The 24,571-nt window shown below is 31.3% G+C and overlaps 3 protein-coding genes and 1 non-coding gene across 6 annotated transcripts; all 4 read left to right on the top strand.

The window, feature by feature from the left end:
• The first annotated feature begins 1,485 nt into the window (after positions 1–1,485).
• On the top strand, positions 1,486–4,292 carry LOC111404779 (NAD(P)H-quinone oxidoreductase subunit 3, chloroplastic-like). Its single transcript, XM_023033537.1, has 3 exons — positions 1,486–1,566; positions 2,924–2,928; positions 3,881–4,292. The coding sequence occupies exons 1-3, from the start codon at positions 1,486–1,488 to the stop codon at positions 4,290–4,292; spliced, it is 498 nt and encodes a 165-aa protein (XP_022889305.1).
• Positions 4,293–8,067: 3,775 nt separating this feature from the next.
• TRNAT-UGU lies at positions 8,068–8,140 on the top strand. The gene has a single exon. It is a non-coding gene; the product is annotated as a tRNA-Thr (tRNA).
• A 9,034-nt stretch (positions 8,141–17,174) lies between these two features.
• On the top strand, positions 17,175–20,100 carry LOC111404192 (sugar carrier protein A-like). The gene is made up of 4 exons (XM_023032959.1): positions 17,175–17,461; positions 17,953–18,272; positions 18,638–19,264; positions 19,466–20,100. Exons 1-4 carry the CDS (start codon positions 17,317–17,319, stop codon positions 19,895–19,897), a joined length of 1,524 nt encoding a protein of 507 aa, XP_022888727.1. The 5' UTR covers positions 17,175–17,316; the 3' UTR covers positions 19,898–20,100.
• A 601-nt stretch (positions 20,101–20,701) lies between these two features.
• On the top strand, positions 20,702–24,564 carry LOC111404193. Of its 3 annotated transcripts, none has more exons than XM_023032962.1 (3): positions 20,702–20,853; positions 22,316–22,529; positions 24,224–24,564. In XM_023032962.1, the coding sequence occupies exons 2-3, from the start codon at positions 22,347–22,349 to the stop codon at positions 24,494–24,496; spliced, it is 456 nt and encodes a 151-aa protein (XP_022888730.1). In that variant the 5' UTR covers positions 20,702–20,853; positions 22,316–22,346; the 3' UTR covers positions 24,497–24,564. The 3 variants fall into 3 exon arrangements, with proteins under 3 accessions (XP_022888730.1, XP_022888728.1, XP_022888731.1); XM_023032960.1 differs by having other exon boundaries at positions 20,705–20,923; XM_023032963.1 differs by having other exon boundaries at positions 20,705–20,864.
• The last annotated feature ends 7 nt before the right edge of the window (positions 24,565–24,571 follow it).

Below are 24,571 nucleotides of genomic sequence, written 5' to 3' on the forward strand. Positions count from 1 at the left end.
ATTAATGTGACTTGTGAGGTACAGCAATTATTAGGAAATAATCGAGTTAGAACTGTAGCTATGAGTGCTACAGATGGTCTGATGAGAGGAATGGAAGCGATTAACACAGGAGCTCCTCTGAGTGTTCTGGTTGGTGGAGTGACTCAGACGAATTTTCAACGTGCTTGGAAAGTCTATTGATAATTTAGGTCCTGTAGATATTCGTACAACATCTCCTATTCATAGATCTGCACCTGCCTTTATATAGTTAGATACAAAATTATCTATTTTTGAAACAGGAATTAAAGTAGTAGATCTTTTAGCCCCTTATCACCGTGGGGGGAAAAATCGAACTATTTGGAGGAGCTAGAGTTGGTAAAACGATACTCATTATGGAATTGATTAACAATATTGCCAAAACCCGTGGGGGCGTATCCATATTTGGCGGAGTGAGTGAACGTACTCGTGAAGGAAATGATCTTTACATGGAAATGAAAGAATCTGGAGTGATTAATGAAGAAAATATGGCAGAATCAAAAGTAGCTCTAGTTTATGACCAGATGAATGAACCACCTGGAGCTCGTATGAGAGTTAGTTTGATTGCCCTAACAATGGCGGAATATTTTCGAGATGTTAATGAACAAGACGTACTTCTATTTATCGACAATTTCTTCCGTTTCATCCAAGCAGGATCCAAAGTATTGGCCTTATTGGGTAGAATGCCTTCCGTTGTCAGTTATCAACCTACCCTGAATACTGAAATGGGTACTTTACAAAAAAGAATTACTTCTACCAAAGAAGGGTCCTTAACTTCTATTCAAGCAGTTTATGTACCTGCAGACGATTTGACCGACCCTGCTCCTGCTACGACATTTGCACATTTAGATGCTACTACCGTACTATCAAGAGGATTAGCTGCCAAGGGGATCTATCCAGCAGTAGATCCTTTAGATTCAACGTCAACCATGCTTCAACCTCGGATCGTTGGTGAGGAACATTACGAAACTGCGCAAAGAGTTAAGCAAACTTTACAACGTTACAAAGAGCTTCAGGACATTATAGCTATCCTTGGGTTGGACGAATTATCCGAAGAGGATCGTTTAACCGTAGCAAGAGCACAAAAAATTGAGCATTTTTTATCACAACCATTTTTTGTAGCAGAAGTATTTACCGGTTCTCCAGGGAAATATGTTGGTCTAGTAGAAACCATTAGAGGGTTTCAATTGATCCTTTCCGGAGAATTAGATGGTCTTCCTGAACAGGCCTTTTATTTGGTAGGTAATATCGATGAAGCTACCGCGAAGGCTATGAACTTAGAAATGGAGAGCAATTTGAAGAAATGACTTTAAATCTTTGTGTACTGACCCCTAATCGAATTGTTTGGGATTCAGAAGTGAAAGAAATCATTTTATATACTAATAGTGGTCAAATTGGCGTATTACCAAATCATGCCCTTATTGCTACAGCTGTAGATATAGGGATTTTTAGAATACTCTTTAAGGACCAATGGTTAACGATGGCTCTGATGGTGGTTTTGCTAGAATAGGAAATAATGAGATCGTTATTTTAGTAAATGATGCAGAAAAGGTTAGTGACACTGATCCACAAGAAGCTCAGAAAACTCTTGAAATAGCCTAAGCTAATTTGAGAAAAGTTGAAGGAAAGAGACAAATAATTGAGGCTAATCTAGCTCTCCGACGAGCTAGGACAAGAGTAGAGGCTGTCAATGTAATTTCCTAACTAGTTGGTGCATTCAAATAATCAAAAAAAGTTCTGTTTCTAAGCCTATTTTGGTAGGATTCTGTCGAGGGAATCCAATCAAGTAGAATCCTATTTTGCCACAACAAAAATAAAGTAAATAAAAAAGATACAAAATCAATAAAAATAAAAGAGGGAGGGTCGACATACTTATTTGGTACCATTGACTACGGTATCTAATAAGTTCTACCTGCTATTGAATTTGAACTAATGACTCCCGTTGTATGAAAACAATACTCTAACCACTGAGTTAAGTAGGTCATTTATCATCCCTAAGATGACCAAATGGAATCCATGCCATCAATGGACTATAAATATCATATTACTTATGAGCAATAATAATACAAGCAATACCACTCAAAAATGGAGGATGTTGGATTATAGAATATTCATCTTGACAAGAAATTATCTACATGATAAAATATGTATCACAAGCAGTAAGGGCTATAGTTCAGTTGGTAGAGCACCTTGTTTACACGCGTCCCAATGTTTTTCAGGGGGATCCATCATACAATCAAAAAAATGTATCTTTTTGAGAAATCGATGTCTTACTCCATAACTGTGAGGGAACAATAGCCTGACAAATGGTTCGATCTGACTTTGGTGCCCATTTAGGTACCAAACAGACCCCATAGATTGATTTGAGATATTGATAAGGTCAATACCAGTTCATTCAATGCTAGGCATAATGAGTATAAGGTCCTCAAAAAATCTCTTTTTGTCCTATGAACTTTAAGGTGTATGAAGTTTCATATTTTATCTTTTAAGTCGAACGATAGAGACTTCATTTAACTTAGGTTGATCTAGGCTAGAGGCAGACCTACGTCAAGATAACCCCACCTTTGAAACACTTTGGTAGTGCTCTGGATCATAATCCCAAATAATGAATTAGAGCACATAGAGTCATCTTCTTAATCTTATTTTGAAAAATATGGCAGACCAGCTGATATTTCTATCAGTTAATGAAAGAGCCCAAGGTGTAAAAAAAAAAAAAAAAAAAGGGCATGTTGGGTCTTTGAAACAATTTAGATCATTTTGATAACAATAATTTTGATATGTTTTATCAAGAAGGTCTACGGTTCGAGTCCTTATAGCCCTAGAGCCCTATAAAATAAAATGAAAATGAAAAATAGAAAATATTCTAATTTTCATTTCTTCATTATTGTTTCTTGCTTGTAACTGACAGGTTGGGTTAGTTCATCGCAATCAAAATTATTTCTATAAACTCACTCATAGGAATCGTTCAAAGCAGAACAGAAAACTAAAAAAAAAAGGATCGAATCAATATTTATTCAATCGTGGATAAACAAACCAACCTTTCGTCATTAATCTTCAGAGATAAATTCCATATGAATTTACCTGTCCACAATCAAGGGGTTAAGTTAGTGATATTCCTTTTGTTTGGTATACCTAATCCTAATGAATTTAGAAAGTCAAAATCAAGACACGAAACCGATTAAAAACTTAAAAGAGTAATTCAAATAGATCTAGGGAATGACATGATCTATTTGTGGACAAGCCACAGTTTGTTGAGAAAGGAATCTCTTTGGTAAGTTTCATTGTCAACAATGTCAAATAGGCTTTTTCTTCCTGTACCTTACCTAGACCTATCGAAGCACAAAAGGGAAGGTATTCTTTTTCTGTATTCAATCAAAAGAAACCCTTCTAATAAAAAAAAGAAAAGGAATATACCAATATTAAGATATTAGAAATCAAAATACATATCCTTTCTCTTACATTTGAATACTTGTTCTATTCGAAATCACTAAGAAAAAAATGACAAACTCCAGATTCTATTCCTAAAAAAATATAGAAATCTCTAAAGAATTTAGAATAATATATATAATTTTAAAAATAATAAGTTAGAAATTCTAAACAAAAAATAAGAATTCTATTTTCTTTTTATTTCGAACTAGCTTTCTTTAGCAAGAATCCTAGGTGAAAACAAGAGAATTTGTATATAAGGAATAGTTAGAGCTATACTAACTAAATAAAATTGAAATAAAAAAGAAATAAAAAAGTGTATACTAGAAATAGGATTCCAGTCAAGTCAGTCGATGAGTCTTGAAATGAGATATGCCTCGCAATAAACAAAGGAAACTAGATGGTTTGGTCAAAATGAATTCTTGTTTTGACTAAACAGTTATGGACGACTTAACAATTTCAAATCGAATCGACCCATCCGGTATATTTTCCACGTTCATAGGAGTGCGTCTATGATTTTGCTTTACGAATATTATATTTTTTGGGCATTTCTAATAATATCAAGTCTTATTCCTATTTTGGCATTATTCATTTCTGAGATTTTAGCCTCGATTAGGAAAGGGCCGGAGAAACTTTCTAATTATGAATCGGGTATAGAACCCATGGGCGACGCTTGGTTACAATTTCGAATCCGTTATTATATGTTTTCTCTCGTTTTTGTTGTTTTTGATGTTGAAACAGTATTTCTTTATCCATGGGCAATGAGTTTCGATGTATTGGGCGTATCTGTATTTATAGAAGCTTTAATTTTCGTGCTTATCTTAATTGTTGGTTTAGTTTATGCATGGTGAAAGGGGGCATTGGAATGGTCTAAGCTCCTGAATATTCACACAATAAAAAGAAAAAGGAAAAAAAAGATTGAAAAAGTTATGAATTCCATTGAGTTTCCTTTACTTGATCAAACAGTCCAAAATTCAGTTATTTCAACTACGTTAAATGATCTTTCAAATTGGTCAAGGCTCTCCAGTTTATGGCCGCTTCTCTACGGTATCAGTTGTTGTTTTATTGAATTTGCTTCACTAATAGGATCACGATTCGATTTTGATCGTTATGGATTAGTACCAAGATCGAGTCCTAGACAAGCAGATCTAATTTTAACAACTGAAATAGTAACAATGAAAATGGCACCCTCTTTAGTGAGATTATATGAGCAAATGCCCGAACCAAAATATGTTATTGCTATGGGAGCCTGAACAATTACAGGAAGGATGTTTAGTATCGATTCTTACAGTACTGTTCGGGGAGTCGATAAGCTAATTCCCGTGGATGTCTATTTGCCAGGTTGTCCACCTAAACCGAAAGCAGTTATAGATGCTATAACAAAACTTCGTAAGAAAATATCTCAAGAAATCTATGAAGATAGAATTAGGTCACAACAAGCAAATCGGTGTTTTACTACCAATCACAATTTCATGTTGGACGCAATATGAATACTGGAAATTATGATCAAGGATTCCTTTATCAACAGCCATCTACTCCAGAGATCCCTATTGAAAACTTTTTCAAATATAAAAATTCAGTAGCTTCTCACAAATTAGTGAATTAGATAGGATTCCTTTGTATTGTACAGAATAACAAGTAGCGGGTGAATCTTCATAAATTTGATCGAGAATGTGAAATATTCTAACTAAAAATGTCGGAGATAAAAAAGATGCAGGATCGTTTGTCTGCTTGGCTAGTCAAGCATGGGCTAATTCATAGATCTTTGGGCTTTGATAATCAAGGAATAGAGACTTTACAAATAAAGCCCAAGGATTGGCATTCCATTGCTATCATTTTATATGTATATGGTTGCAATTATCTACGCTCCCAATAAGTCTATGATGTAGCATCTAGTGGACTGTTAGCTAGTGTATATCATCTTACAAGAATAGAGTATTGTGTGGATCAACCAGAAGAGGTATGCATAAAAGTATTTGCCTCAAGGAGGAATCCTAGAATTTCGTCCGTTTTCTGGGTTTGGACAAGTGTAGATTTTCAAGAACGAGAATCTTATGATATGTTGGGAAACTCTTATGATAATCATCCACGCTTGAAACTATCTTAATGCCTAAAAGTTGGATAGGATGGCCCTTACGTAAGGATTATATTGCCCCCAATTTTTATGAAATACAAGATACTCATTGAATGATAAGAAACTAATTTCCACTTATACAATTTCAGAGATTCAAGGATTGTACTTTCGGTTCTAGATTAACCAGAATAATTCTAATTGAAGTTTCGTTTATACATTTCTATTAGGAATTATGGATAGGCTAACAAAAAAAGACAGAATTGGGGGTTCGTTGGGAATTCTTACATTTATTTGGAAGCTACTTATTTCGTGTGAGTTAAGCCAAACCAATAGGATAAATCAAACGCATTCTGCATCAGGAACTTTGTACTTCGCACATTACTTAGACCGGTTCTAGAAAGTCATGTCGAGACAAATAAAGAAATCGAATATGAAAGATAAAATACAAACAAATGAAAGGGTATCAGATTTTCTTTATTTTTATGGTATTTGAACCGAATCTCGTCTCTTTCAACTTCGAATTTTTAGTCTTTCAACCAACTAATTGAACTTTTCAAATATGTGTGAAATATTAATAGATTTTTTGAATGAAAGAAAAAAAAAGAAAATAGAATTTAATTCTTTCAGATACTTTATTTAAAAAACTCTACCCATCTATTTTATAGATGGGGTATATCTCGCTAAGATACATAAAGGTATGTATTAAGATCTAGATTGGAAATGAATATGCATCTCGATTCATATCAATTACTTTCTAATTGAGAGACTCATACAAATGAATCATGTGCCAGGAACCAGATTTGAACTGGTGACACGAGGATTTTAAGTCCTCTGCTCTACCAGCTGAACTATCCCAACCATTCTCAATGTGACATCCCATCCTCATTTTATTAGATAACTGGGGTCTATGTCAACTAAAGGGACAAGATGGGATTTCAAAATTTTCTCCAAGTCCTGGAATTTCTTGGATCTTCAAAAAGACGACTTTGTAAATTTCAGTATGAGTAATGATATTGACTGTGAATCATTCAAATGGGGATTCCTTGCTTAATTTGGATGTGTATTATATATCACATGTGAGAAGAGAAAATCATTTACGCTCAAATACATTTATAGAGTGAATGAAAAAGATAAGGAATTTGGAACCGCTAATGAAAAAGGGATAGGATAAATATTTGGGGAGTCAAATAGGCTTTTTGGGGATAAAGGGACTTGAACCTTCACGATTTTTAAAGTCAACGAATTTTCCTTTTACTATAAATTTCATTGTTGCTGGTATTGACATGTAGAATGGGACTCTATCTTTATTCTTGTCCGATTAATCAGTTCTTTAAAAGATCTATCAGACTATGGAGTGAATGATTTGATCCATGAATATTCGATTCTTTCTTCAATGTGAACTCAATTCTTCCATTTTTCATATAAAAAAATACAGATAGAGATTCGAGTCGTCATTAATCATTTGATATAGTATTCAATATATACGTTTATCCTTCATCCTTTCGGGAAGTTTCAATGGAAAGATTCCTCTACCAACGCAATCCACTCCATTTGTTAGAACAGCTTCCATTGAGTCTCTGCACCTATCCTTTTTTCTTTCTGAACCTTTGTTTTGGGAAAATAGGATTTGGCTCAGGATTGCCCATTTTTATTAGTTCCAGGGTTCTCTGAATTTGAAAGTTACCACTTAGTAGGTTTCCATACCAAGGCTCAATCCAATTAAGTCCGTAGCGTCTACCAATTTCGTCATATCCCCCTTCCCTTTGTTTTGAGCTAGGATTTCATTGTCATGTCATTCCTTTTTTTCTTTCATTTATACTGGAACCCTTGAATTGATTAGATACTGACTACTGTCTCCAAAAAAAAAAGTATTTTCCCTTCTTTGATTTCTTCCTTATCGAAAACTCGTATTTGATTCAATCAAATTGGATTTTATCATTTTTGTATCAGCGATTCAATATAGATGGATATATACCCCATATATATGTCTAGTATTTTCCCTTCTTTGATTTCTTCCTTATCGAAAACCCGTATTTGATTCAATCAAATTGGATTTTATCATTTTTGTATCAGCGATTCAATATAGATGGATATATACCCCATATATATGTCTCTCTTCCTGCCACTTTTCCCATGCAATTTGCAATACTGGAACAGTCGATTCTTCTTTTTTTGTCTTTTCTTTCCCCTTTACAAATGAAAGTGGAGGAATGTTTGATTAGTTCTAATCGATCAAATAATTCAAATTCGAAAGAATTAATAGAATTCGAAATATAAAATAGAGAAGTGTAACAAAAAGAATTTCAAATGTCATGTGAATTCAAACAAAAATGAAAAAGAAAATTTGACTATCTAAAAATATTTAAGATTTACTATACTAATAATATTAGAATTGTGATAAAGAAATCGAAATTTTATATCACTATATTAATGGTTATGTTTTAGAATATCTAATATTTTTTTGAAATTCTATATTCTATCATTTCTATATTTTATAGACACTATAGTGTAGAGTATTGAATTCCTATGGATAAAAAGTTTCTATTATGTGGGCCTGCTTAGCTCAGAGGTTAGAGCATCGCATTTGTAATGCGATGGTCATCGGTTCGATTCTGATAGCCGGCTTTTCCTTCATTTTTTTTACTCAATTTTTTAATAATTGATAATGTCCCTTTGAAATCAAAGAATATTGAAAAAGTGTCTAACTAATAAAAGGCCTAAAGTCGGACGTGATCTTGAAAACCAATCACGTTCTCGGGAAAAAATCTCAATATCGTATTCGTCTAGAAGAAAAACAAAAATTGCGTTTTCACTATGGTCTTACAGAACGGCAATTACTTAAATACGTTCGTATCGCCGGAAAAGCCAAGGGATCCACAGCTCAAGTTTTACTACAATTACTGGAAACGCGTTTAGATAACATTATTTTTCGATTGGATATGGTTTCGACATATTAATTTCAAGATTTTTAAGCAAATATTTTGATATCTTTAATTTTTTAAAATTAAATATTAATAAAAAAATTACTATAATTTAAAAAAATAAAAAAAAACTTATATAACACTCCGTGCACGGAGTGTGCAATTTTTTATTTTTTTTTAATTATAGTAAAATTTTTATTAATATTTAATTTTAAAAAATTAAATATAACTAAATATTTACTTAAAAATGTTAAATTAGTATTTTTTATCTATAAGTAACTTTTACAATTATAAGTTTTTTATTACTTTTATATAATTTGAAGTGATTTTTTTACTTATAAGTAACTTTTTACATTCTAGATAATATAATCTTTTTATTAATATTTAATTTAAAAAACTAAATATATCTAAATATTTATACTTAAAATATGTTAAGTTAATATTTTTTTACTTATAAATAGGTTTTGCAATTATAAGAGAATAAGGAATTAATATTTCTTTTTGCCTATAAGTAGCTTTTACAATTATAAGTTTTTTATTACTTTTAAATAACTTGAAGTGTTTTTTTACTTGTAAGTAACTTTTTATATTCTAGATAGTGTAATATTTTTATTAATATTTAATTTATAAAACTAAATATATCTAAATATGTATACTTAAAAATTATAAGTTAATATTTTTTTACTAATAAGCAGCTTTTACAATTATAAATTTGTTTTACATTTAAATAACTTGAAGTGATCTTTTTAGTTATAAATAACTTTTTACATTTTAGAATTAAAGAATAACTTTTATGTATAAAATTATTTTAGAAAATATTATTACTAATAAAATTATAGGATATGGTCGATAGTTGATAGTGTGAGAAGATGGAGAAAGTGTGTTAGATTCAAAGCATGTAAGTTGTAGGTAAAATAGAAAACATCGTCATTTCTACTTTACCAATTATAAAAAATAAAATAAAAAAACTAGAGTGTGACAAAATATTATTTAAAAAAATATTACTACTAATAAAATTATAGTATATAATTGACAGTTGATAGCTTAAAAAATGGTGTGTCAGATTCAAATTATCAAATCAATTCCATGTGAAAACCAATGTGACAAAAATGAGCAGTGAGATAAGGAGGGGTAATATAATAAAAAAAATAACTTTAACCAAACTCATTTCAAACCAGTTGAATATGAAAACGCATGTGACAAAAATGGACCGCCCAACTTTGTGCAAAAAAAGCAGTAATTCCCACCTCCACCAATAAAAAAAAATTGAAAAGATTTTAAATAGAAAAAAAAATCTCCTTTCACTGAAAGAAAAAAAAATAATTGAAAAAATTAAGTTCAATCATAAATAAAGAGAAAAAAATTCATAAAAATTTTAAATAGAAAAAAATTATTTATAATATCAAGATAATAAATTACAAGATGAATAAATAAGTAAAAATTTCCAAACGTAAATTTTTTATCTTTTTGCTCCGTGCACGGAGTAAATATTCACTTTGTGCATAGATTTTTAAATAAATATTTAGATATATTTAATTTTTTAAAATTAAATATTAATAAAATGATTACACTATCTAGAATGTAAAAAGTTACTTATAAGTAAAAAATCATTTCAAGTTATTTAAAAATAATTAAAAAAAACTTATAATTGTAAAAGCTATTATAGATTGTAAAATATTTGTTCCAACATTTTAAAGTAATTATTTAAATATATTTAATTTTTTAAAATTAAATATTAATAAAAAAATTACTATAATTAAAAAAATAAAAAAACTGGCATGAAGTGTCTCCATCTCCATGCACGAACTCCATGGAGTCCATGCATAGAAGACACTCAACTCCGTGCATGGAGCGTTAGTGTATTTTTTTTTTTTTAATTACAGTATTTTTTTAATATTTAATTTTAAAAAATTAAATATATCTAAATATTTACTAAAAAATGTTGAAGTTAATATTTTTTATTTATAAGTAACTTTACAATTATAAGTTAATTTTTTATTTTTTACTTATAAGTAACTTTTTACATTCTAAATAGTATAATCTTTTTATTAATATTTAATTTAAAAAATAAATATATCTAAATATTTATACTTAAAAAATTATAAGTTAATTTTTTTTAACTTATAAAATAGCTTTTGCAATTATAAGAGAATGAGGGATTAATGTTTTTTACCTATAAATAGCATTTTCAATTATAAGTTTTTTTATTAAATTTAAATGACTTGAAGTGCTTTTTTTACATATAATATATTCTATATAGTGTAATATTTTTATTAATATTTAATTTATAAATCCAAATATATCTAAATATTTATACTTAAAAAATTTTAAGTCAATATTTTTTTACTTATAAGTAGCTTTTACAATTATAAGTTCGTTTTACTTTTAAATAATTTAAAGTGATTTTTTAGTTATAAGTAATTTTTCATATTTTAGAAAAAAGAATAATTGTTTGGAAATGCCTATTGTGACGCCCTGTAACATTTTCTACGATTAGCCATTTCGTCCACCTTTAACGAGGTGCAATATTATGCCAAGAGTACTTCAAAATGATATTAAAAATGTAATATTTCGATTTCGTTTGATATCTCGTAATAAGTCCAAAAATGAAAACAAAAATATAAGTAAAAAAAAAAATTTGTTTGAGAGCATTTACTTCTTGCATGGAGCAGGTTCTGCTCCATGAACAGAGCATTGTTTTGGAGAGAGTCTTTTTTTTTTTTATAGCAAATTTCATTTAGATAAATGTGTTAGTGTAAAATATATTTTAAAAATTAAATATATCTACATATCTACTTAAAATTTTAATTCAATAATTTTTACTTATAAGTAGTTTTATAATTATAAGTTTTTTTACTTTTAAATAACTTGATGTAATTTTTTGAGAAAATTGTCGAGAAAAAATAATAAATATTAATAAAATAATTGATTTTTTTTAAGAAAAAAGACGAGTTATGAGCATTTTTTAACACGCACGTTTGATATACGTTTACTATTTTCGATATTTATTTAAATTATTCGATGTGTCTATAATATAGTTTTCGAAATGAATTTCGAGAGAATATAGAAAATTTATTGATTTGACTACCGAACAATCGTCAATAAATTTTTAAAATTAGCTTGTTATCGAAATATTAGTTTGAAAATGTCTATTTTGACGTCCCGTAACATTTGCTACGATTGACCGTTTCACGCACCGTTAACGATGTGTAATACTATGTCATGAGTACTTCAAAATGATATCAAGAATATAATATTTCAATTTCATTTGATATCCGGTAAAGAGCCAAATAAAAATAATAATAAAAAAAAAACTACAACTTTGAGCAATGCTCCGTGCACGGAGCAAACATATTTTTTTTCTTTTTCTTTTTTTAACTTTTACAATTATAAATTTTTTCATTACTTTTAAATAATTTGAAGTGATTTTTTTAATTATAAGTAACTTTTTACATTCTAAATAGTGTAATCTTTTTATTAATATTTAATTTAAAAAATTAAATACATCTAAATATTTATACTTAAAATATTTTAAGTTAATAATTTTTTTTAACTTATAAGTAGCTTTTGCAATTATAAGAGAATGAGGGATTAATATTTTTCACCTATAAGTAACTTTTACAATTATCAGTTTTTTTATTACTTTTAAATAAGTTGAAGTGATTTTTTTACTTATAAGTAACTTTTTACATTCTAGAAGCGTAATCTTTTTATTAATATTTAATTTAAAAAACTAAATATATCTAAATAATTATACTTCAAAAATTTTAAGTTAATATTTTATTGACTTTCATAAAGTGAAATAGTGTGTGAAAATTGAGAAATATTGCAGTGAAAGTGACATTGCAATGAAAACGACGTGTGAAAATGGTGAAATGGCGTGTGAAAAAATGTTATAGTGTGATTGAATAGAATAATTTACTGATACCAAACCAATTTAATGTGAAAACTTATGTGACAAAAATGAATAGTAAACCTCACATTCTCTCTTTTAAGATAAGGAGGGATATGTTGTTAAAAATCAAGAAAAAGTATAAATCCACGTGTAAAATTATTTTATTGAGCAAATATGTGATTGAAAATAAATTTTAAAAAAATTAAAAAATTCACTAAACCTTAATTTGTTTCTGACGTCATCGAACTTTATAAAATATCTTATTTAAATCACTGACTTAGATTTGCATTCAATTTTTTAACTAAACAATCTCAATGTTTGTTTGCCAAGTAGTGAGATTTAACTGAAAATAAGGATTTGATAAATTGGCACGCAAACGGGTAAGATTTTTAGTTAAAATTAAACGACAAACTAAGTCAATGGCCTGAATACCATATTTTGTCAAGTTCAAGATGAATCTGAACTAATTAAGTTCAATGGCCAAAATTTATTAAAATTCGATTTTTAATAAAATTTATTGAAATGTGTGATTAAAAAGTTGTGGATCCCATCAAATGTGTGGTTAAAATTAGTTGTTGATTTTCACTTAAATTAAAATCAGAATTTTAATTTGTACCAAACAAAGGTCGGGTGTAAAGTTCAATGTCATCAATAAAATCATTACATTGTTCCTCATGGGGTGGTCAAGTTGGCGGAATAGGTGAGTGTGGAGGCATTTGGTGACGAGTTCGATGTTGGATTGTGTGCCCATATATTATAATTTTGCTGATATAAAAATAATAATAATAATTTTTTATTAAATAAAATTATGTTAACTTTATTTAGTGTATTTATTTATTATTGAGCGTGCAAACTAAAAGTGTCTGTGATCACTTGTGATAATATGAGTTGGGTACTTGCGTTGAAAATGACAGTGAGACACAACTTATATTTTGATCATAAATAATTTGTTCACAACCAATGTATAAGGATTGGCACCTTGTACTAGAATATTAATGTTGACCGATTCACTATTCAGGTTTGTGATTTGTTGTTATCATAGAAATAGTTATAGGTGACACTAGTACACTTAGAGTGTATTGAACGGACCACGTGTCGAATTTAATTCTATAGTATGACCGTGCGGAGAATTAAATTCCACTTGACCGCTGTGTATTTCATCTGAATCACATGACAGAATTATGTATATCTTTTGTGATTTTAATTATTCTTTGATTCCTCAATGGATGAGATCAATTTGATTGGTCAAATATCTCGATGAATTGGGAACTTGAGAATGAGCGGAGTAAAGAACATGAATTCATGTCGGAACAGTCACCCTGAAAATAGACAGAGTGACTACTTAAGTATTTTCTATTGAACGGTTAGAATCTAAACTCAATGTTTAGGGATGGTTAAATTTCGACATCTGTGATTTGTTCACTGAACCGTTGAAAAAATGAAACTTAAGTTAGTGAGTATAATTAGAGGGGCAAAACGATCATTTATGCTCGTACCTAATTATCGGATCTCAAACGGGGATAAAATACATATACAGTAGATCAGATGAAAGTATTACAGATTTATTGACTTCTGTGATTTTATATATTCCAAGAGTTCAATTTTTTGCCTTTAGTGGAAAGGCAAAGACTAATAATTAGATTGAGTGGTTTAGGGTTGATTAGATAGGACCTACTTATTGGAGTTTGGAAAATATATGTCCGATCAGATCCCTTTGGTGGCTCCATAAAGTATTGGAACTTAATTACGGTAATTATAATAGTTTTGAGCTTAATTGTAATTACAATAAAGTTTTGTACTTGGTTGTAATTAATATGAAAGTTATAAACTTAATTGTAATTGTAATTGAAGTTCTAGGACTGCACGTGTAATTATATGTAAACTAATTAGAAATTGGTCTTAAATTACAACTCTTATTTGAGTTTTAATTAAAACTTTTGTTTGAATGTGGAATTATATTTGTACTAGAATTTTATCATCTTTTTCTCTATAAATAGAGACTAGATGGATAGAAAAATAGTACAACATTCATAATTCCATAAAATTCAAATTTGTAGAGAGAAAATATATTTTTTTTCTTGTTGTCCAAAATTCAAGAATTAGTTTCTGAATTATTTGAAAGAACGTGTCCACACGCCTATGTAGTCTTTGCATTGGAAAATACCATAAAAAGATTGAAGGTTTGAAGCATCAAGTTCTTGTAATTAAAGGAGACAGAAGTTCACGGATCAGAGTTATTTCAAGATTGATCATTGAACTTAGGTAAAAATTCGAATCCTTTAATTTTATTATAACATACACGTGGACATCTAGACGATCTTGCTTATTAAATTAAAGAAATTTTAATTTTTGATTAATTTCGCTTTCACATTCCAACATTTGATTCCCTCTACCAACACTTTCTCGGTCGAGTCTGTTGCTCGAGCTTGCCTAGTGATATTTACCTTGGTTTGCAGGCTATTGCGTCAGTTCGAGGGTTTACCCAGTGCGCATTCGAAGGGTAGCGGCTGCGAATTCCCCCATCACAAAAAAATAAAATAAAATAAAATCATTACATTCTCACTCTCTTTTTTATTTATTTATTTTTGTCAAATAGATAAACTCAATTAACTTTTATACAAATCACAGACCATGTTGGTCTAGTGACATCCATCGACTTTTCGACGATCACGGTGGCGGTGGCGGTTCGAAATGTATTCAAATTGATAATAAATAATTTAATTTTTATATAAAAAAAATTATAAGTCAATAAGGAATGTATTTTGCATCATTTTTTTTTTCATGAAAAAAGCCTATATCTAACGGACGAGGAATCGGCTAAGTAGTCTAGTCAAACTTGTTAACACACTCAATAGCTCAACTTACAAAATTTAAATTGTAAAGACCTATTTTGTAGTTTAAAAAAAAAAAAAAAAAAAGGGAGAGAAGTAAACTCGATCAAATTTTAACCAAATTAATCGTTCTTTCATTCCACGGATTTTCATCTCCTTCAATATTAAACGGTTATAATTTCTATTTTGTTCGTTCATATTTGTGTTCAAAATCAAGTACAAGCATCTCGTGAACATTTATTAGAAATCAATATTTCAACATTTTCTGACAGTAAGAACATTTTCACTTTCATGTGTTATGTTAGTGTGGATTTTGTTTATAATTGTTAACGTTATGCTGACTTATTTTATGTGTTTAGATAAATGGGTATGAATTATTTGGATAGATTAACGATTGAAAAAAAAAAAAAAAAAAGGGTGGCCAGTTAACGTGATTGAAATTGAGTTTTTATAGAAAATGAATTTTAGAAAATGTCGGTCACCGAGGTACAACATATTGCAAATTGTTAAAAAATTTCCAGGTTCCAGTGGCATAATGCAATACTGAGTGATCAGGAAAAGTAATTGCACGATTATAGTCCAATTCCTCTCTTGAAATCAGTTGCTGGCATTTCTTAACATACTTGTAACATTTGGAAATTGAAGAAAACAATTATCTATATACAATTTTACAAGTAATGGCAATTTGGAGAAAGTAAGAATTTCTTGTTCAATATTTGTTCTGTTTTCCGATCAATCATTACCTATCTACCCATAAATAAATGTTGAAAAGAAAGAATGCAATAAGAAATGCAAAGCGTAGAGACAATAAATTATCACGCTCATCGTATCCTAAAGAGCTCATCACAACGCATCATTAAATACCACGGAAGGAAGAGATAAGAAAAATGATTTTATTATAGGCCACGTTAACAAGTCTTTTACAAAGGAAGGAAGCTAGGCATATAGTTACATATCCGTCTTGATCATTCGACAAGTCCTTTGCTCAAGCTTCAATTGTACCTTTACAAAGGAAAATGGTATATATACAATTTTCCCGAGAAAGCAATCAAATATTGCATTTCGGTATCACTTACTAAAGCAAGAACTTTGCCTAGAAATCCCAAGCGTCTGTGGGTGGTATATCTTTTAAATCATGTGTAGTCAACTTGGGATCGCTAACTGCTCTTTGTCCTACTCAATTCCTATTTTGTGATTCTATCAACTATCGATATAAGCATGATAAAGTGAAAATTTAACTTGAGACATTGAAGAGATTAATATTAGCATGCAGTGTGACAATAATTTAGTAGGTGGAGTGATAATATCTCAATGGACCCATATTGCAAGATTCATAATATTTTAGGAAAGTTTGATTTCAGTGACACTTCTAATTGTACCTTCAAAAATTTATAACTCTGCCATCATTTATGATATTTACTTCTAAAATTCAAATTAATCTCGATAACTATACCACTAAGGTCTTCATTCGAACAATAGTTGGGAGTTAAGTGCACGTATAGTTGAATTGTTATTTTTTTATTTCAAAAAAAAAATTAAAGACATTGTTGCACGATTCCTATTTTTACTCAATACAGAAAAAGATTACCGCGTTTTAGAACTAATATATAAGTTTGTTGCGCACACATATTCCATGCTTTTGACTCATATGCCAATGTGTGTACGAGACACCAAATGGAGGGAGCGTTTACAAGATGCTGTGCATTAAACATGACAAAATTGAATAAGGATAAAAGACATGTCTACTAGTAATCGAAGTTAGTATCATCATCGGGCAAACTTGGCTAATTTTTTTAATGTGTTGTATCCACGATAATTTCATTTCTTTAGATGGTGATATTATTTATTACTACTACTACTAAGCAATTAATAATGGAAATTTGTCAACACCTTAGAAGTCCACCTTTTGCAGTCTTTCTTCTGAGGTGCATATTGATCATTTGATACTAAAATAATAGATAGAAATAGGGACTACCATAATGGTCCCACACATTAAAGAGATAAGAATTATGTTGTATGTTGTATATGAAAGCTGATGCATTTGGGCCAAAGTTTCGAAGTTGTTGAGTGCAGATAAATAGACAACTCATCTTCCTTGGTAAAGAATTGGAATTCAGTTACCTCAGCCAAGATTCTGGTGGAAGGTATCTAGCCATGACGGGAGGGTCTTTTGCGCCAAGCGGGGTGGCAAAAGAGAGAGCCGAGCAGTATAAGGGAAGGGTCACTGGTTTTGTCGTCATCGCCTGTATAGTTGCTGCTGTAGGGGGATCACTCTTCGGCTACGATATTGGGATTTCAGGTACAAACTTTTTTAATCCGTCAATGAAATCTCTGTTTCAAATTATTTCTTACCTGTCACAAAGAGTGCCCCTTATCAGAAAGAAGCACAATTATATGTATCTAATATTCATGTATGTTGCTAGCAAGATCTTGAAACAACTGAGTTCCAGCAAAACAAACATCTCAGTTAGTCCTGAATCCTGATTGGTGGCCACAAAGGGTATGGTGACCGAACAGGCTCCGAACCCCGAAGTTAAAGAAGGGATTCAGTTAGGAAATGTGTTTAATATTTTGTGTGTGTGTGTGTGTGTGTGTGTGTGAATTCAGTGTGTAATTTGTATCTTAACTGAGAAAGTACAGATACAGGTTTCAGACTGGTGGGTTTGAATAATTGTCAAATATAAGCTTGTAACTATAGAAACAATGCATATAACGAGGGGTATGGGAACAAGAACTAATATGCCAGTGAATGCCTGAGAAACTGAATATGTATGTGATTATTCTTAACAGGAGGAGTCACCTCAATGGATGGATTTCTCGTAAAATTCTTCCCCACAGTTTACAGACAAAAAAGGCATGCGCATGAAAACAACTACTGCAAATACAACAGCCAAGGCCTTGCAGCATTTACCTCTTCTCTATATCTTTCTGGCTTGGTATCATCTCTGGTAGCCTCGCCTATCACACGGAAGTATGGACGTCGAGGAAGTATCATCTGTGGTGGATTAAGCTTTATTATAGGAGCAACTTTAGATGCTTCGGCAGTAAATCTGGTGATGCTCATTTTAGGTCGGATCATGCTTGGTGTAGGCATTGGATTTGGCAACCAGGTAAACTATCTCCACCATTGAACTGATTCAGCCCGGGTTTCTACAGTATCAAAAACAATCGTGCTATATTGCCAAAATTATTTGTCCACTTCCTTGACAAAATGTCGTGGACTGTTTACAAAACAGTTAGTTTTTATACTGAATCATCTACTGTCAACATTGTATCTGTAAATAAGTAGGCAATTTTTTTTTGTTAAAATGGCTTATTCCTATCCAAAAAGGCCTTAGCTTGGCATAGAAGAGTTCAAATGCTACGTGATCACAAAATATAGCATAACTCCGTATATAAAAACTTACCAAGTTAGAAATGTTAAAATGGAAGTAACGAAAATTTCTTGCTCTCTTTTTCTTGTTTGTGCTTGAAGGCAGTGCCACTGTATTTGTCAGAAATGGCACCACCTCATCTACGAGGAGGCCTTAATATGATGTTTCAATTGGCAACGACACTTGGGATCTTTGCCGCAAACATGATAAATTATGGAACGGAAAAGCTTCGGCCATGGGGGTGGAGGCTTTCCCTAGGCCTTGCAGCAGCACCAGCTATTTTGATGACAATAGGCGGAATATTTCTTCCTGAAACCCCTAACAGCTTAATTGAAAGAGGACTAAAAGAAAAGGGACAAAAAGTTCTCGAAAAAATAAGGGGAACCTCAGATATCCACGCAGAATTGCAAGACATAATTGATGCGAGTGATCTTGCAAACTCCATTAAGCATCCTTTCAGAAACATCCTTGAGAAGAGGAACAGGCCCCAGTTGATCATGGCAATCTTCATGCCAACTTTTCAGATACTCACAGGCATAAATTCCATTCTTTTCTATGCCCCTGTGTTGTTTCAGAGTATGGGATTTGGCAGAAATGCTTCTCTCTATTCTTCAGCCATGACTGGAGCAGTACTCGCTTCATCCACTTTCATATCTATCGCAATTGTCGATAGATGGGGCCGCAGAGCTTTACTGATTAGCGGAGGAATACAAATGATTGTATGTCAGGTAAGAGACAACCATCTTTTCTTCTGACCAACAAAATATCGTAATACACCTCATGGAATTTGGAAAGACTGAAATTTCTGACTATTCAAGCTGAAACAGTATAATCTATGTACACGATGCATTATATATAAATAGCTGAAACATGCATGATTAGTATTAAATGGTGCCTCGATTACCTAAATTGTTAACGGTGTGATGCAGGTGATAGTAGCGATCATACTGGGGCTCAAATTCAGCAGTGACGAGGGACTTTCAAAGAGCTTCTCGATATTAGTTGTAGTTATCATCTGTCTCTTTGTTGCAGCTTTCGGGTGGTCATGGGGACCTCTTGGCTGGACAGTCCCGAGCGAGATATTCCCATTAGAAACTCGATCTGCTGGACAGAGCATTACAGTGGCAGTAAATCTATTCTTCACATTCATAATAGGACAATCTTTCCTCTCCCTTTTATGTGCATTCAAGTTTGGGATTTTCCTCTTCTTTGCGGGTTGGATTACCATCATGACAATCTTTGTCTATCTCTTCCTTCCCGAGACTAAGGGTGTGCCGATCGAAGAGATGATATTCTTGTGGAAAAAACACTGGTTCTGGAAAAGGATTGTCCCCAGATACTCAGAGGCTGAAGGGGAGTAGTAATGGTATCAAGATACTCAGTCAAGCAAAAGATCAAACACATAGGGAGCAATTCCGGCCGGCAGATAGTTCGCCTGTAGTAGACAAGATTCTAATGCAATTAGTTCAAACTATTATAGTTTGTTAATGAGGTTCTTAAGAAAGGGAAATGAAATCGATTCTGTTGAAATTTCCTAACACGACAATGTGATCTCCATTGCCAACATATGATCAACCACCTTTTATTTAAATACATGAGGGACTAATCTGGAATGAAACATAAAGTTTGATGACTATTTTGAAATAAAAGAAAGCGGAGGAATCAAATGGAACTAGATGCACCAAAATCAAAACTCACCATCCAATAATATTGTTATATATATAATCTCCTAATAAAATTGTAATTTTTTTTTTTATAATCTCTTATTAAAAAACTGTAATTTAATTTCAAAATAGTTAAGAGTTTTGTTGTTTAAAATATGTAACATAAAAGTGAAATAAGAAAATATACTCCATGGGAAATAAAGATCGCTTTGAATCGATGAATTTTAATCCAATTTAATTTTTTTCTTGTAGAATCAATTAGTTCACACAATTATAATGAAAATACATTTAAAATGAAACTCGAAAAACCCGAATCAAATTACCCAATATCAATCGTTATTTCTTTTTATGAAAAAAAGTGACACAACAATATAAGGCCCAATAAACAATACTATGATTCAGCTAAAAAAAAATTGATTAAATTTTGAGTAAAATTTGCTCAAAATCCGATTTTATCTGAACCAGGGCAGTAAAAAAACCTGATATGTTCAAAACCAAAGAGAGCCCAATATTATTTGTTCACCAATGTAAGCAAATTTGTAAGCTTAACTGAACAGCCAGGCGGCCCAAATCCAGAGGCCATCGTCTTTTACTCTTTTTCTTCATTTTCCAGCCAAATAGCCGCCGGACTCTTCTGTGCCCTTCGATCCTGGGTGAATTCTCTGTCTATTTTCTTTCTTGCTTAATTCAGAACCGACCCTCAAACGAATTTTGAAATTTCAGGTTTTTTAGTTTTTCCTTATCCGGCTTGTTTCTAATTTATTTGCATTCAATCAGGTAAAACTATCGTGTATTGTGGTGGGTGTGTGGGTGGGTGTGTGTGTGTTTTTCCTCCTTTTTTGAAAATGTCAAATTTGTTTATGTTATTCAGAGCTAATTATGTAGAGTTTGTGCAGGTAAATTGGGGAGTGCATTTGTTAACGTTGATATACTGGACTTGTTTGTAATTGCAATACTGTGCCTTCCTTTGCTTTCTTAGTTTTAAAATTCTTTAATTTGACATTGTTGCAAGCAGAGTACTATTTGGTTAAAGGGATTTGTAAAAGAATGCATTAATATTTTTTTGTGGATTTTTTCCGCTTTAAGGTTTCCTTATTTTGTCCAATGAAAGAGCGAAAGTGAAACTGTGAAAGACTGCAATGCAGTCTGTAATCAAAACGCAGTGAATGTCCTTAAGGATGAATAGTGCAGTGTTAATTTTTATTCTTGTTTTCACTTGTCCAGAGAATGACAGAATGTGTAACTCAATTAAGTGTGGAAAAGGGATTGCCTAAAAAGATATAATTAGTGATTGTTTGTGGAACTCCTTAAGTAGATTCCCTATTCAAACCAGTTTGGTCTGTTCTCAGCAACCCAGGACCGAACATGTTTTTGCCCAACAATAGCCAATAGTTATAGGAGTTTGAAGACCAAGTTACTTAACCTCCTGAATAAGATTGATTCAAAGGCAAATCCAATTTTCACTCTCTCTCCATATATAATTTAATCCGCAGGGTTCACTGAATTATTTTCATCAGATTATACCATGCTAGGACTTCGTACTCTTCCATCTTCATTTTAGATTGTTTTTGTTTGACTGTGAGGAAATTTTGGTCATTTCTTGAATTTCAATTGCATGCAGGTACTTGCATGAATGCAAACTTTACAGTTTCATTCATATCATTGACGTGTTTATGTATGCGTGTGTGTGTCTGTGTATATATAAGTCATCTCACTACCCCTCCGTCCTACCGTCTGGGCAATGTGAAATAGTGAACAAACACGTCTGTTTATGGCTAACCTGTCCTGTTTCAGTTATGTGATAAATGGGCAAGCTAACTGTTTTTTTTGTCCCTGCAATATCATAACATAGCTGATGCAGTTCTACATCCTTGTTTGCCATTAATATGATTATGAGATTATCAGTGTGAAAAGGAGAGTAACATGGTTTTCAAATGAGGAAAATCATATGATTTTTCATTAGTTTAATTCTTCAATTTTCTGCATTTGATTAGTTAATGAATCCTTTTTGAACTGGCTGGAAATGTACGTCTCTTTATATTTTTTTGTTGAATAACTTTTGGTCTTGGTGAGAAGTGTTCCTCTTATAAATGTTATAAATGACTGTTTAACCAGCTTACATAGCGGAGCCAGTTAAAGAGAAAAGATGCCTCTTTACGACTGCATGCTTTTGTTAAAGCCCCATGTCAAGAAGGAGTCCTTAATGGAACTAGTTTCCCGGGTTGGGAAGCATGTTTTTAGGAAAAATGGAGTGGTCACTGATATGAAGTCCTTTGGGACTGTTCAATTGGGTTATGGCATCAAGAAGCTTGATGGAAAATATTATCAGGTAAACAGTTTTAGCATCATCACTGCACATTAATTTCTTATACTAAATTTTGTTATATGCTGCCTTTTAGTTGATTAGTAAAGTGTTAAAGACTTTTGTTGTTTTTACTACTTTATATCCTTGTATCCATGTTTTACATATTTGCAAATTGTGACATTTCAAATTGTCTGAAATTTAGCTGTATCTTCCATTACAGTCTTTTTATCTATTAAGAAGGTTGGGCGATCCGGCGTTGCATGTAAAATACTTTGACATTCAGTTTTAATTAAAATAAATTGCAGAAGTCCTTCAGTGGTTATTTTTAATATGGCAGAGGTGAATTCTTTTTGAATCTTGTGAAGTATCCATATCATTTCTCGCATCCCCTTCGACCTATCTCCTAGAGAAAACCCATCTGAAGTACAAGGTACAAAGCAGTATGCATATATATGTTGAGGATGAGTAGTGAGGAAAAACTACAGTTAAACTTGGATTATCAGTTGAAACTGAAGTTCTCTTAAGATATTGACTGTAGATCTTTCAATTATCTCCATCAGCGTTTTTCTGGGAGTAATTTTTCAAGGATTGGGAAAGGAACTACTAAATGTTTTGGTAATCCATATTTCTAGGGGTGTGGTGATTCTTCGAGGATTAAAAAAACAATTACTAAAGGTGCCTTTGGTTTGTTGTTTTCAATTTTTTATTTTTCAAAATACTAAAATCATGTTGGGTCTGTTATCTCTGAAAATGCATTTTCAAAAACTTGGTTAAACTCATAATATAAAGGATTATGCAACTTGTACATAAAAATGGTACATAAGAAATTACATAAAATGATGTGAGGAGAAAAGATTGATAAAAAAATTGATCGAATTTTAAACTGATAAATGATTGAGTGACTTGTGGCATTATGTAAATGTATTATGTAAAGTTTAATGTACATGTAACAAAATCTTAATATAAAACTCAAAATACATTTATGATCTTTTGAGTGTTTTTAGTGAAAATTAGAAAATACTCATAACATGGAAAACAAGTGTCTAAATAAAATTCTATTTGAATGAACTTTGAAAAAATAAAAAAATAAAATAAAATAAATTCTAACAAATAAAATTTGGAAATTTGGAAAAAATAAAATAAAAATTGAAAAAATAGAATATAAAATTCTAAAAAGTAAAAAATAAAAATTCTGAAAGATAAAATTATAGAAATTTCTAAAAGAATAAAAATAAAAATGGTTCAAGCTATTAATGATTTTACACAAAAAATTTTAAAAATATTAAAATGAACACACATAAAATTATCTATCCACATTATTAATTTTTATTTTTACTTCCTATGAGAGAGAGAAAAAATATTGCTCTCCTTTAAATATGCCAAAGCCAGGTTACTTCATCGGAAGATTGGACATCTATATATAATACTAATAGAATGTCTTTAGTTGATATATTGCACTTTTTTTTCCTCATGTATTTTGTTTTTGTTTTCATTTTGCATATTCTCAAAACATTGCTTCAGTATGTTGGAGGGTAGGGTTTTACCTTTCTTCTATATTATCTGCTCCCTTTCTCTTTTTTGTTTCCGGCGTTTTGAGTTAGAAACTGGATTTTGGATTCAATGACAGACGAGTTTTGTATAATTTCCCTGCTTTATAAATTGATGCTTAAGGTTACCAGTTCATACCTTTATCGACTGATTCTATAAATATCATTTAGGGCCAACTGATGCAAATGACGATGATGACACCCCCCAGTATGAACAAGGAACTGCATTACCTAAACAAGGAAGACCGATTGCTTCGCTGGCTCTTAGTTAAACACCGTGACATCAAATATGGACTGGAATTTTTGAGTGAAGATGATTCTAAAAATGAGCTTAACAGGTTCAAAAGCAACTTATATGATGATGAAGACACTGATGAGGACGAAGACGATGAAGATGTCGACAATGAATATCAATTGGAGCAAGCAGAGACAAAGGATGCCTGAAAAAATGATGTCACTCACCATGAGTTTCATTCGTCTGTTGTCACTCTTTTTTTTTTTTTTTTTTTTGCCCAATTC

This window comes from Olea europaea, chromosome 11, assembly GCF_002742605.1.
Source record: "Olea europaea var. sylvestris chromosome 11, O_europaea_v1, whole genome shotgun sequence".
Taxonomy (NCBI): domain Eukaryota; kingdom Viridiplantae; phylum Streptophyta; class Magnoliopsida; order Lamiales; family Oleaceae; genus Olea; species Olea europaea.

Excerpts from the sequence above, each read along its gene's own strand:
- LOC111404779 (XM_023033537.1), top strand. The coding sequence starts at position 1,486 with ATGGTTAACGATGGCTCTGATGGTGGTTTTGCTAGAATAGGAAATAAT.
- LOC111404192 (XM_023032959.1), top strand. The coding sequence starts at position 17,317 with ATGACGGGAGGGTCTTTTGCGCCAAGCGGGGTGGCAAAAGAGAGAGCC. Across the intron at positions 17,462-17,952 it reads CTACGATATTGGGATTTCAG|GAGGAGTCACCTCAATGGAT; the intron begins GTACAAACTTTT and ends TATTCTTAACAG. Across the intron at positions 18,273-18,637 it reads GCATTGGATTTGGCAACCAG|GCAGTGCCACTGTATTTGTC; the intron begins GTAAACTATCTC and ends TTGTGCTTGAAG.
- LOC111404193 (XM_023032962.1), top strand. The coding sequence starts at position 22,347 with ATGCCTCTTTACGACTGCATGCTTTTGTTAAAGCCCCATGTCAAGAAG. Across the intron at positions 22,530-24,223 it reads TTGATGGAAAATATTATCAG|GGCCAACTGATGCAAATGAC; the intron begins GTAAACAGTTTT and ends AATATCATTTAG.